Source organism: Temnothorax longispinosus, chromosome 3, assembly GCF_030848805.1.
Source record: "Temnothorax longispinosus isolate EJ_2023e chromosome 3, Tlon_JGU_v1, whole genome shotgun sequence".
In the NCBI taxonomy this organism is placed as follows: domain Eukaryota; kingdom Metazoa; phylum Arthropoda; class Insecta; order Hymenoptera; family Formicidae; genus Temnothorax; species Temnothorax longispinosus.
In genome coordinates this window covers 18,226,304-18,239,888 of record NC_092360.1, presented here as the reverse complement: position 1 = coordinate 18,239,888, position 13,585 = coordinate 18,226,304, and the positions used below count along the sequence as shown (strand labels likewise).

The 13,585-nt window shown below is 45.3% G+C and overlaps 1 protein-coding gene and 1 pseudogene across 1 annotated transcript; both read right to left on the bottom strand.

Moving 5' to 3' along the window:
- Positions 1–5,645: 5,645 nt before the first annotated feature.
- LOC139810323 (uncharacterized) lies at positions 5,646–6,777 on the bottom strand. The gene has a single exon (XM_071773743.1). The coding sequence runs from the start codon at positions 6,543–6,545 to the stop codon at positions 5,763–5,765; it is 783 nt and encodes a 260-aa protein (XP_071629844.1). The 5' UTR covers positions 6,546–6,777; the 3' UTR covers positions 5,646–5,762.
- On the bottom strand, positions 6,565–9,570 carry LOC139810116 (uncharacterized; annotated as a pseudogene).
- Between the last annotated feature and the right edge of the window lie 4,015 nt (positions 9,571–13,585).

Genomic DNA, 13,585 nt, shown 5'->3' with positions numbered 1-13,585 from the left:
CGGCTGCAATATACGCTTCGACGAGAATCCCAGCAGCGATCCAACGTTGTTCGGTTTGTTAAAGTTCACTCTGAAAGCGCACTTGATCTCGCTCTTCATCGTATTGTAATTTGCGCGGAGCACTATCGGGTATTCCGCGGCCTCGTCTTCGTAGCCGTTCGCGCGAGCGATTGCCTCTCGCGCGATATTCGCGACCGACGTACGATCATCGTTGGAACGATTTACGCGTCGCGGGCGTTTTCGTGAAATTTCGCGTTTCAAAAACTCATGTATGGCTCGTATCTCGTACGATCCCTCGGGAATCGTAATTTCCGTGTCATCCTCGTCGAAATAAAATTTATTGTTCGAAGAATTCACGTTCGGAATCGTGTGATAAGTCTCAAAACACGTTAGACCGAGCTCGTAGTCACCGTCGCTCAGATCCACGGCGGGAAAATAGTGCTCCGCAAGGATGCTGCTCTTCCCCGTCAGCGTGAACGTTATAGACATGTCGGCGAAAACCGTTAACGAATACTGAGTCACCACGGCGCACCGTCGGGCTTTAAATTAGCGTCGATCGTCCGGAGAAATCGCAGGCACAATTGTCCACAGATGTTCTGATCGTATCGCTGATAAGACGTGCAATTGTACTCGATCTTCGTCACGCTCGGCCCGAAATATCGCACCAATTCTTTCGGCGGTCAAAGATTACCGAAACTGTCGAAATATACGACTCGATCTTCCCTCTTCGCGTACGCTACCCAATGAGTACCGGGACCCGCTGCATCGTCCAAATTCACGATACCGCTCTCGTTTCGACGTACACCGCCGATCGGTAACGAATCACGCATGAAGACACCTCTGAAGAACGGTACGCGCATACGCCTTGCCAGTCGATTCAATTGTACGTTAGTCGTAATACCCGCGGGCATATTTAACGTCTTTTCGACGTTTTTTTTTTTTTTTTTTTTTCAACGCTACTCCTCGCCCGCGTTTGTGCGGGCCGAGATACAGCCCTCGTCCATATTTGTACGGAGCGAGATAAAGTCCGCGATCTTCCACGGCGCGATTGTGACGTTGCATCTCTTCCAGCTGACGCCGCGCGGCTTTGTTATCGTTCACGGCCCTTACGACTCCCGCCGCTCCGCCGGCCAGAGAACCGAGAACTCCCAACAACGGTAGAATCGGCAATACACCGCCTCGTTTCGCTGTCGGAAGTATCCGTTTATTCGTTAGCTTTTTTTTCTTCACCGTTTTCGATTTTTTCGTTTTCAAGCCCATTCCGAGCTTCGTCTTAGCCTTCATGGTCGCCCAGACGGCTGTAGCGGCAGCTCTCTCCCCGAGAGTCGAATCTCTCGCGGTAATGCGTTTTCGCGCTTCCGCAGCGAGTATCTCGTCCGCCGCGTGTCTCTCGGTAAGATCGCGGTTACGCGAATAGGCTATGTCGTGCTCGCGACACGCCGCGTCCAATGGATTAATACCTTGATCGCCTCTCGCCAATCGTTCTTGTAAACGAGTTCCCGGACCGCAAAATTGATAGCTGGGAATGTGTAATTCGAACGGAAGTGCGTTTATCGCGCGATTTAACAGGCCTTCACCAATTTTTTTCGTTGACATTTGCCGCAATCCTTTATCATTGGCGCGGGACCGTCGATGTGCGTTCGCTGCCACGGTTGATTGTAATGTTCGTAACAGCGACGATATTCTTGAACCTCCAAATCCGCCTTTATATGTTCCCAGAAGCTTGTCCCACACGTAGTGGACGTGATTGCCGCACGTTTGCAACAGAACGGCTTTCGGCACAAATTGCAGCTGTTCGGCGCTCAAACCGCGAATATCGGAAGGTCTCGACAGTACGACGAACATCTTTGCTACTGAGCGATTCGCGGTTCCGCTTGCCTATAAATATGCGTTCGAGTCAGCCAGAGAGTCGGCAGTGTGGAAAGAAATGAGATTCGTGCGACAACCGTTGGCGATTCGCGTGACCAATTGCGACGACAGATTACGGTCGATGGGGGGCAACGTGGAGAAACGCAAGCACGGTACGATGTTACCGACTACTATACGCGCGATCATTTGCGGACCCTCGAATTGCGGTAAAACCAACGTCTTGATAAGCTTACTGGAAAGTCCGCACGGCGTACGTTTCGAAAACGTGTACGTATACTCGAAATCGTTGCAACAGCCAAAATATCGATATTTGGAGAATTTGTTGACATCGATCGACAAAATCGGCTACTTTACGTTCTCCAATAACAGTGACGTCATTCCACCGAGCGACGCGCGTCCAAACTCGATCTTCGTCTTCGATGACGTAGCGTGCGATAAGCAAGACTCTGTGAGAGAGTATTTCTCAATGGGCAGGCACTCGAGCGTCGACTCCTTCTATCTCTGTCAGACGTACGCGAGAATACCTAAACATCTGATACGCGACAACGCGAATCTGCTGATCCTGTTCAAACAGGATGGTACCAATTTGAAACACGTCTACAACGATCACGTAAATACCGACATGCCATACGACGAATTTTGTTCGTTGTGCCACGATTGTTGGCAACAAAAGTACGGATTCGTAGTGATAGACAAGGACAGCGCGCTTTCGAACGGTCGATACAGAAAAGGATTTAACGTGTTCGCGAACCGCAGAAGCGATCAGTCGTTGCCGATACCTCGTCGGAAGTGAAACGTTAGCGTTACAGAGAGAGAGATCGACACTCTGCTTTTTTCCGCGATGGCCGCGATCGACGGGAGCGAGAATATTAGCGAACGCGAGAAGGTCGTAAAAGAGATTGCGAAGACGAGTGATTCGATTCGCAAAAAACTTCGCGCTTTGAAGACCGGTAAGATCGAGAAGAACATTGAGTTGGACACGCACTTTAAACCTCTCATCGGGCCGTTGAAAAAGATCGTTGACAACTCGAGCTTGATCGCGGTAAAAAAAGAGGAGCCGACGGAGAGCGACGCTGACGCGAAAATCGAACCGCTATCCGTTCAACAGCGCGGGCAGGAGAAGGAGGAGGATGCTACACCGAAGAGAAAGAAGAAAACGATTAGACTCCTGGTTGGATCTTTCATTGACACCGCGTAAATCTAATCAATCGACAGTACTACCGATAACCTCTATACCGATAACCTCTACACCGACGCAAACCGTGCAACGTACAAGTCCCGAATTTCTTGAAACCGCGAATGTTTTTGAAACCACGGACGACTCGATCAGGAAAACCGTTCATAAACGGTTGAAAACGTCGGAGGGTCGACAATGGTTTATAGAATCGTTGGAAGATCACTTGGGTCCAATGAGCCGAATTTACATCGCAGAGGTTTTGGGCGCCTATCCAACGATGGACATAGCATACGGCGTTTATCTCGGCAATAATGAATTGATGCTCGGTAATAAACGTTTTGACGTGGACAAAGCGGATAACATTTATATCGACGGCATACGATACGCCGGCACACCCGGTATTTACGAGTTGATCTTCAAGAGAGTACCCGATTACGATATCTACACGGAAGACGATACGCAAAAGTACGAGAGCATACTGTTGGCAACGAGTGCTCATAAATTCCAACACGATCCTAACAAGCGACTAAAGGGCAACGGGGGATACAAGTATACACAGGTAATCGCACCGTTGATGTCGACTGAATCCAAGAAGAAAAAATCCAGAAAGGGGTTATCCATGCCTCGCGCGATGACGCTAACGACAATAAGATTGACTACGTGCATTGGGACGACCCCAACGAGCTGGTGGATCGTCTGCGATTGCTCGACGCTTCGCGCCACGCCGGCAACAATGCCCACGACAACGAGATCATGTCGATCATCGAGGAACTTCGCGAAGCCGGGCTTATTATAAATTAAACCATGCGACGACGATCCGTTCAATCAGCGTCGAAATGCCGATCAACAAATTTGGATTGTTCGAACACAGCGGAGACGCGACGAATGCCATTTCGTACCATCGGTGGAGCGGATTAATGAGAAATTTCGTGCGCAATAACGCTCTGTGCCGCGCTGCCGCGGACTTTGACGCAAAGTCGCGCAAGATTTGTCGCGTAGCGCAACCTGAGACTGACGGTGACGCGGTTAACAAACTGTACGTTGATCAATTCTTTAAAATGTTGAGCAATCAACGAAAAGAATCAGACGAGAAGCTGACTGCGTTCGAGAAGGATCTGCAAGCGTTACGGACTGCGATAAACAAGCTTCGACGTGCGAATATCGTTGAATCAGACGCGACAACCAACAACAATGGACAAACGGTACAACAGAAACGATTATCGAAAGGCGACGAGTGAAGAGAAGCAACGGTTGATTAACGACGGCGAAGAACAGCAACGAACGATTCGAGAACGGTTGTCGGACGGCTGTTCAACGGTTCGAGAACGGTTGTCGGACGGTTGTCGAACGGTTCAAAAATAGCTTAAAAACGATTACGAGCGATTTAGAAACAGCTGCGAACTACGCGGAGACAGGAAAGGCTACAAACGGCTAGAGAACGTCGACGACGACGACGAATGGAATTAAACGGCTGACAAATGGCTAACGAGAAGTTATAAACGACAACAAAAAAACATGACATCGCTAAAATCCGACGGACGTAAAAATATCGAGAAGCAACGACTCGTCGAGGAACTGCACGCTCCGGCGAGAAGAAATTTTCCCCGAAGACACGTCATAGTGCGGGGGTACGATGAAATGTGGCAGGCTGACATCGTCGAGATGCGTCCGTACTCACGTTTCAACGGAGGCTACCACTACATACTTACCGTCATCGATGTGTTGAGCAAGTACGCGTGGGCTGCGCCGCACTTAAGGGTAAAGGCGGAAGCGAAACAGCTAACGCTGTCGCAGAGATCATTCGACACAGCGGGAGGTGCCCTTAGTAACCTACAAACCGATATGGGGAAGGAATTTTACAACGCCGACGTGCAACGTCTCGTGAAGAAACATGGCATCAATCATTATTCCACATATTCGGTATTGAAGGCATCGGTCGTCGAACGATTCAATCGCACGCTCAAGAACGACATGTGGAAGATGTTTACGCTCAATGGAAATTACAAGTGGGTCGACGCCTTGCCGCGACTCGTATCGGATTACAACGCGCGCAAGCATCGAACCATCGGCATGCGACCCGTCGACGTTACCCCCGCGATCGCCGAAAAACTCTTGGCTACCGTATACAGCGCGATTCGAAAAATCGCTGGTCCGGCAAAATTCAAAGCGGGCGACTCGGTACGCGTCAGCAAATACAAGACGATTTTCGAGAAGGGTTACACGCCGAATTGGACCACCGAGGTGTTTAAGATCGTTAAAGTGCAGCGTACCAATCCCGTAACCTATCTACTCGAGGACTATCGTGGAAAATCCGTCTCTGGAGGGTTCTACGAACACGAGTTGCATCGCGCGACTTATCCGGACGTGTATCTCGTGGAGAAAGTACTGCGCAGGAGGGGCGACGAGGTTTACGTTAAATGGCTGGGATTCGATGGATCGCACAACTCATGGATATCCAAGGATAATGTTATTTAATTTTGTGCACTTTTTTTTATTCATAACATAAAAATATGCAATATGTAATACATGTAAATGTTTGAAATACACATATGTGTGCAATATATTTATTTATTAATTAATATTCTTTCCAATACTGTAATATAATACTCACAATACGTTACTACATATAATATAATTCATACGTTATACTATACTATACATACGTTATACTATACATACGTTATACAATACATACGTTATACATTTTATACACACGTTACAAAGGTATTTGATAATGTCCCCACGGTAACGTATCGGTCGAATTAGGTATAATGTATCGCTTGTCGTCGTACGGACTCAGAGCGATTTTTGTTTCGGACACGGTGTACACCTCGTGTTTTTCGGACCTTATGCAAGCCTGCCGTCGCTTCATTTCAATTTCGTCTCGCAGACACCTCGTGTAATCGTCGAACGTTATCGACCTGGCTACGACGTTGCTCTTAACACCTTTCGCTTTTTTACAGTCTTTCTTACCGTCCACTCGCAAGGCATACATCTTCGCCCTTAGTCCGACGAATTCGGTCATAATCGCACTGTTGTTTTCATCTTTCATCAAGCCCGGAATTTTTTTATTGGCGAGTGGGATATCGTACGCGTTGTTGATCGCGTAATCGCTCGTGTCGAATTTAGCGATATCGCGTTTCATGTTCATGTACACATCATCGCATTCTACGTGATATATCAGACTGTCCGTATCGGTGTACATAATTCTACACTTGTCGCGATACAGGGGAGACATGTACTCGTGATGAAATTCGTACAAACAGACTTTCGATATGTCGAGAATGCACATGCCGACGTAAATGGGTTTGTCAAATTTAACCTCGAGTTTTCGCAGTTCAACGGCTATCAGATTTTCCGAAAAAACGCTCCTGCTGTGAAAATTTGGTTTCGAGATCAGTGCCTCCGCGCCGTATCTACCTTTCCACTTTGATAATAATTTTACATCAACGTGATTTCGAACGTTCTCCATCGTTTTCCCGAAAACCGCGTTGTTCATCAATTTATACAGATTTTTCTCAAAATCGTTTTTGGCCTGTGTTCTAAATTTTGTATTAAGTTCGATGTAATTGCGGAGCCATGGAGATTGAGCGAATTGTAATACGCGATGAATTTTTGTGATGCGAAGACCGTGGCGCGTGCATTGCTGTAGGTTGCCGTAGTGTATGACATAACGCTTCTTATCGTACAGCGTGGCGAGAAGTTTGTCCTGCCGTTTGCCGGGTGGTTTATCGCGCAGAACGGTCGGACAGAACGGTAAGTCGGCGTGCGCGTCGTGTTTATTCTGCGGATACTCTAGATCGACTTCGAGAATGTAACCCGTGGGCGAATCCAAAGCGATCGCGCTAAACTCGAAATTCGAGACGTCTTCGACCCATCAAAAATCTGCATAAGGCAATGGTTGGCACATTGCCCAGCCGTACAAGTTGTTTACGTCGAAATTGCATGTAATAAGATTGCATGTACCTGTTATTGGCCACCGCGTATCTGTTTGAACATTGACTCAAACCGCCGCGAATACCGCGTTCGATGAACATGACCATGTCAATGTCCGTGAGCAGTTCGAAATTGATACCCGTATGCTTCAACATAGCGTCCCACGTAAACCCCGGTAAAGTGTAATAATACGCCGGATCGAGTCCATAACTCGCGACGCAGCTATCGCGAAAATTTTCAAAGATATCGGCCAACAGCAAGACATCGATCTTTAGATACAGATCGCTGTAGTCACCGAGCGTTCGAATGGAGAACCGCTGCCAGACGTTGACGGCGTGCGCGTAATCGCTCTCGGATACGGTGTCGCCTGTCAATGAACTGTAAAACGAGTCGCGCGATGGTAAACACGTATCCTCCAACTTTTCGACGCAGTCAATGTACTCGTACGGAAAGACACCTTTTCGCGTCAATAATTCGAAATCTTGGTCGGATAACGCGGAAAATTTTGAACGTATAATTTTTAACTTATCCTTATCGAGGAAGGATGCTAATTTTTCGAGACTCGTGCTAAGAAATTTGTACGAGTCGATGAATCTTAATTTGATGCAATTTTTGTTGTCTTTATCTTCAGTGCTTTTAACGTTCTTCGTAAACGAAATGTATTTTTCCTTCGTGATTGGGAGTAACTCTACATGTCCTTCGTACGCGGTGGCAATTTCTTTTATAATAAAATGAGAATCATAACCCGATAAATTATGAAATACTATGGGAATGAAGTGAGAATTTTTATAATTTAAGTTACAATTAGAATGCGCGGGACCTCGATAATTGCCGGTCAAGTGACAGTGATCGCGTACTCGCACGTCGTCTGGCTCGAACGGTTTTTCGCACACGTGACAGTGCGTTGCGCTGTTAAACTTTTTCCACTCGTCTCGCGTGAAATCCACCATGCGTATATTATCGGACAAGATGTTCTTTACGTCGTGTGCTAAACGTCTTAGTTCCTCGGCGAACCACGCGACGCAATCCTTATCGCGACGAAATCGATACGCGGATAACGAGTCGTCGTACGAGCACCGCACGTAATATCCTATACTAAATACCCGATGATGTTGAGACTTGAACGTGGACACTGTCGGATCCGCATCCGTCTTCTCGAGGGTACATTCCAGGTCGGCGTACACGACATATGGAAGTCGTTCCTTCCTGCTGTGATTCTTGAAACTCAGCCACTTGTCGTCCTCGCTCGGTAGTCGGATGGCACAGTTGTTTATCTCTCGGCAGTCTACACCGTGGGCTTCCAATTTCTCGCTCGAATGAAAATAATGTAAACATCTGCAAAAAGAAAAACACAATTTTGTAAATTTTTATATAACAATACAATATTTTATAATTTTATTAAAAGGAGTATAGGTACTCACCGATCGCAAAAGTATTTCCGACCACGATGCATGCTCAATCGTAAGCTCACAAGGCGGGATAGGTTCTTGATCCATGCAAAATGTCCCACGTCGTCTCGCGGGTCCTGCACGTACAACAGATTTACGTGCTTTTCTCTCCTCAGGTCTGTGAGCCGTATCGGGAGAACGGTCGGCGTTTCCTCTCCCTCGATGGTATACACATTGATGGATATATTGTTGTGTTTTTCAAAATTTTTAATCTGTTTCAAAGTCATTGGAAACTTAATGTCTTGTAAATTTAATATATTTTTGTAATCAGGGTACGAGGATTCCCGATATGTATGATCCTTGACAGGATACAGCGCGGCGACCACTGACCACGCGAAGCATGCATTGTCCATAGATTGCACGTTGATCACAGCTTTTTTCAATTTAATTTTTTCCGGTAAATTGATGTAACATCCCGCGCGCAAAGGATTGTACTTGTTCACGTTCACTGTCAAATTGAGTATACGCGACAACGCCCATCCGCTATCGCGTTCCTGGAAATCCTCGAGTTTCGCTAATGTGGGCTCGATAACGTGTAGCTTGTACCACTCGCGCAGATCGGACCGTTCGGACGAACGAAAGAGTTCAAAGTTACTCGTGCTGAAACTTTTATTGCCACGTTTGTCACCCGTCACAAACTCGCCGTTGAACACGGTGTTTATCTTTACACTTGCGTGTGTTTGCATGACGTTTTGCACACGATCGAGCACGATGACTTCGGCATCTTCAAGAAATTTTCGCGGTTCGATGTAATTGATATTTATCACTGCACCGGTCAATACACGCCATTCGAACGCGCCATCAATCTCTCGCCACACGAGTCTTTCCGCGTTTTCGTTACCGCTACTACTACTGCCCGCCGCGTGCTCACCACCACCACCACCGATATGTACGAACCGTCTCTGTAATAGAGTCTTCGCACCATCGAGTCGCGCGATTCTTGCCACTAAAGATGATCTGTTTCCGACAGTCTGAGAGCCGTCTGAGAGCCGCGGACGTTTGGAACGACAGTCTTCTTCGAGCTGCTCAATAAACTTCTCGCATCGCTGTTCCCATGCAAGATATTCGCCCAAGGTAGCGATTTGGTTGGATCCTTCCACCAGGTCGCGTTCCGTTTTATCGAGATGTTCCATGTTTTTGTTTTTTAATATTGTCTTTTTTAAACAACGTCACATTCTTTGATGGAGCACTTGCACGTGATTCGATCGCACGCTGAACAATATCGTTTGCCACTTTGAATGCGATAATAGTCAGACATAACATAATGAGGCAAGAAGTAAGGGACATTATGCTCCCAATTATCACTATCATCACAGTCACGTTCAAAGGTTTTTTGAAGCATCAATAGATGGGGATGATTAGGATTATCGAGATAAGGGCTTACCCTTGGGTACATATACAAACGTATCGAATTGTTCATCACCACCAATTCGACGTATTTCCCAATACCTGTGTGAATCTTAATATATGTTGCTTCACAATCATAGAGCTGTTCACAAAATTTAGACGCCCAATAGCGATAGTCAACAATAGGCACAACGTCAGTACAGCGAGCTACACGTGATTCTTCCTCGCTAACGCACTCGTCCCGCAGCCGTCGATATACTTTTTTTCTCACGATAGAACCCCAGTCATATGGAGAAGAGGTATCGATAACGACTCTTTGTCTAGCGAAGCGTTGACCGGTTCCGCGTATATCGAGTTCGCGATCGCGAAGAAACTGTACCGGCGATATTCGTCGCACATCCCTCAATTTCACTCCTTGATCTTCTTCACGCAAACCATTGATGATATCTGTTGTAATACATTCCATTTGTATATCATCGTCAGATTTTGGAGGCTCCACAGATTCCTCTTCAATTATCCACACCATGTTGCGCACGTAATGTCCCACTCGCGATAATGTTTTTTATTACTTCATGCAAATCGGGCACATGTTGCATGGATATATTTGAAACAATGGAGTATTACGACAATCTGTGCAAAATTGAATGGTCATTACGTCGTACGGCTCGGTTACATGCTCTCGACGTTCACGTATGTGCTCACCAGTGTCTGGTGAAGCGATCATGCACGAATAACACAGGTTATCTGAACCGTATTCAAAATAAAAATAAATTGCGCAACACTTCGTACGTCCATCCAGCGCTAAAAATTCAGGACGCGACACTATTTTTTTCACAACTTCTCTACGGTTATCGTCTTCTTCACTGTTGTAATCGCTGTCCGGTGACAAAGGACGATCTTCGTCGGATGAATTTACATCCATCACTGCCTCGAAATTATTGTTTTAAAAGCCGCAATAATGTTTTTTTATCGTGTACAAATCGGGCACATATTACGTGGAAATATCATATATAATGATTCGCGACATCTTGAACAATATCGGCCATGCGTCGTTCCGCGTCTCTCAACGAAGTGTTTTAGGCGAGCGTACATGCCGAAATTAAGGTCCCATAAAGTAACCATGCATGGAGCACATAGTGCAAGTGCACCACCCGTTGAATAATAAAAATAAATTACACAGTGTCTCACACGTAGATTTAGTTCGACGATTTCCCAACGCAGCACTATTCTATCGATGACTTCTTCATGAGTGTCGTCTTCGTCACTAAAATAGTCGCTGTCGTCCGTTAACTCGCGATTTATATCTGAATTATTGTCATCTCGCTATACTTTTTTCCAATCGATGTACCGACGCGTAGACTTTCAAATCACAGACTGCGATTTTGACTTGCTTCATTCTTTCTTATATACTTTTTCTATTGCATTTTCCTCTCGTTCCAACTAGAGCATCGCGTATCGTTTCTTCTGTTTTAGTGCATGGTGTGCATACACTGCAGAGAAACAATATCACCCATAGAAATTGAGTCGCATTGCTGTCTAGTGTTTATAAAATCTAGCAGCCTGTCATCGGCGCTCGTCTTTGTAACCCGCGACGGTTAAGTCATAAAATTTTTGGTCGAGTACGTACGTCGCGCGACCATCGATGCTCGCATCCGCAGTGCGAGATGATATTCGTTTATAAATTCTGTCATCGACGTTCGTCGATACCCATAGAAATTGAGTCGCGTTGCCACGCTTATCCCGTCTAGTGTTTATAAAATCTAGCAGCCTGTCATTGGCGCTCGCCTTTGTAACGCGCGACGCCATAGCCGAATGGCACCGTGAAACACCGATAAGCGACTCTTCCTATACAGAAAAATAAAGAAGAGAGACCGCGACGGTTAAGTCGCATAAAATTTTGGTCGAGTACCTACGTCGCGCGACCATCGATGCTCGGCCATCCGCAGTGCGAGATGATATTCGTTTATAAATTCTGTCATCGACGTTCGTCGATACCCATAGAAATTGAGTCGCGTTGCCGCGCTTATGCCGTCTAGTGTTTATAAAATCTAGCAGCCTGTCATCGGCGCTCGCCTTTGTAACGCGCGACGCCATAGCCGAATGGCGCCGCGAAACACCGATAAGCGGCAATTCCTACGAAGAAAAGTAAAAAGGACCGCGGTGTCACGCTAGTCGCAGGTCGTAAATTATAGCCGCCTGCCATAGGCGCTCGCTCGCATTTGATAAGTGTGAAATGATATCTGTTTATAAATACTATCGGCCGAACATCGACGCGAGGCTGCATTTGTTTATCGAACATGTCCCGACGCGCTCGCGTAATCCCCCCCTTCTCCCCGCTCCCCCCAACCCTATGCTAGAAACGCAGATCACCCACCACCTCCCCCCCCCTGCACCATATGGTGGAAACGCAGACCCCCCCCCGCCGCACCTCCTCGGAAGACGGCGGCACTAGAGTCCTCCCCCCCGCCCGGCAGACCCCGCGGCCGCGAGTCCTTCCCCCCGCCCCTCACCCCCCCTGAGATCCCCGGCCTAGAAGTCTCATATCTATGCTACTTAAGTAAGTATGGTTTATGAGCAGAGAAAATAGAAAAAAAATATTATATAAAAATAGCTCTCAAAATGCGTTATTGGAAAGTTATAGAAAAAGATGGAATATTGAAAAAATATTAAGGGTTTTGCCATACGTGTGACACGCCATTCGATTATGTTTATCTATCCGTTTTTCTATTCTGCAAGCTTACTATTTAAAATTATGAAAATAATTAAAGGTAATCATAAAAACTTGTATGAATATTAGTAACGAGAGCAGTACCTTATGTAGAACGTTATCTCAAAATGCCGCGAGTTTTTACAAACGAAGAACACACGGATATTTATTTTGTGTATGGTTTATGTGCAGGGAATCTGAGAACTTCCGTTTATCAATGATTCAAGTGAAATTATTTCTTATACATTTCGTATTTTTGGTATAAACAAATAAAGCATTTTGGGACCTATATTTATTATAACATTTTTTCTTATTTCTGCTCATAGAACGTACTGCTAGTTTGAAAAAACCTGGAACACTTTGTATATTGCAGAGAGTATAAAAAAAAAAGAGAGCAATAATAATTAATCTGTTATGACAAAGGACTTATTGTAAGAAAATCGACATAAATCTTTGCTTGATTCTTACGGTTATGAAAAAATGAGACGCACAGAAGGATATTTAAGAACGCAAAGTTATATATAATACTGCTAGGAATAAAAGAAAAATAACAACTACAATGCGCGTACTAATTTATTTTTGTTACTCTACTACTGCTATTTAAATTTTTTTATTTATTTACATTTATTTTTATTCAAAAGCTACGATATGCTACTTACATTTATTTTTTATGTCCATTTATGTTTATTCAAAAGCTACAATATGCTACTTACATTCATTTTTTATTTACATTTATTTTTATTCAAAAGCTACCATATGCTATTTACATTTATTTTTTATTTACATTTATTTTTCTTCAAAGGCGCAGATTACTTGTCTTATCTCTATAGTAGGTGCATGAGCGATAATCGGCGAGACTGAACCGGATCTGCCTTTATAACCCTACCGTTTCGTTCATTGAATTTGAACGTCAGAATTTTATTGTATTTTACAGTTTGCTGTTTTACAGATTTTACATTTAATTTCACACTCCGGAGCCTGCGTCTCCGTTCGTCCATAGCTATCGTTTGCCATGCTTCAGACACCGTTGAAACCGACCGGAGAGACCAATTGTCCAACATGCCAAAAATCATGTTTGATATTTCAAGAAGCAGCTGTTTA

Coding starts and splice junctions, on each gene's coding strand:
- LOC139810323 (XM_071773743.1), bottom strand. CDS start 6,545: ATGAACAACGCGGTTTTCGGGAAAACGATGGAGAACGTTCGAAATCAC.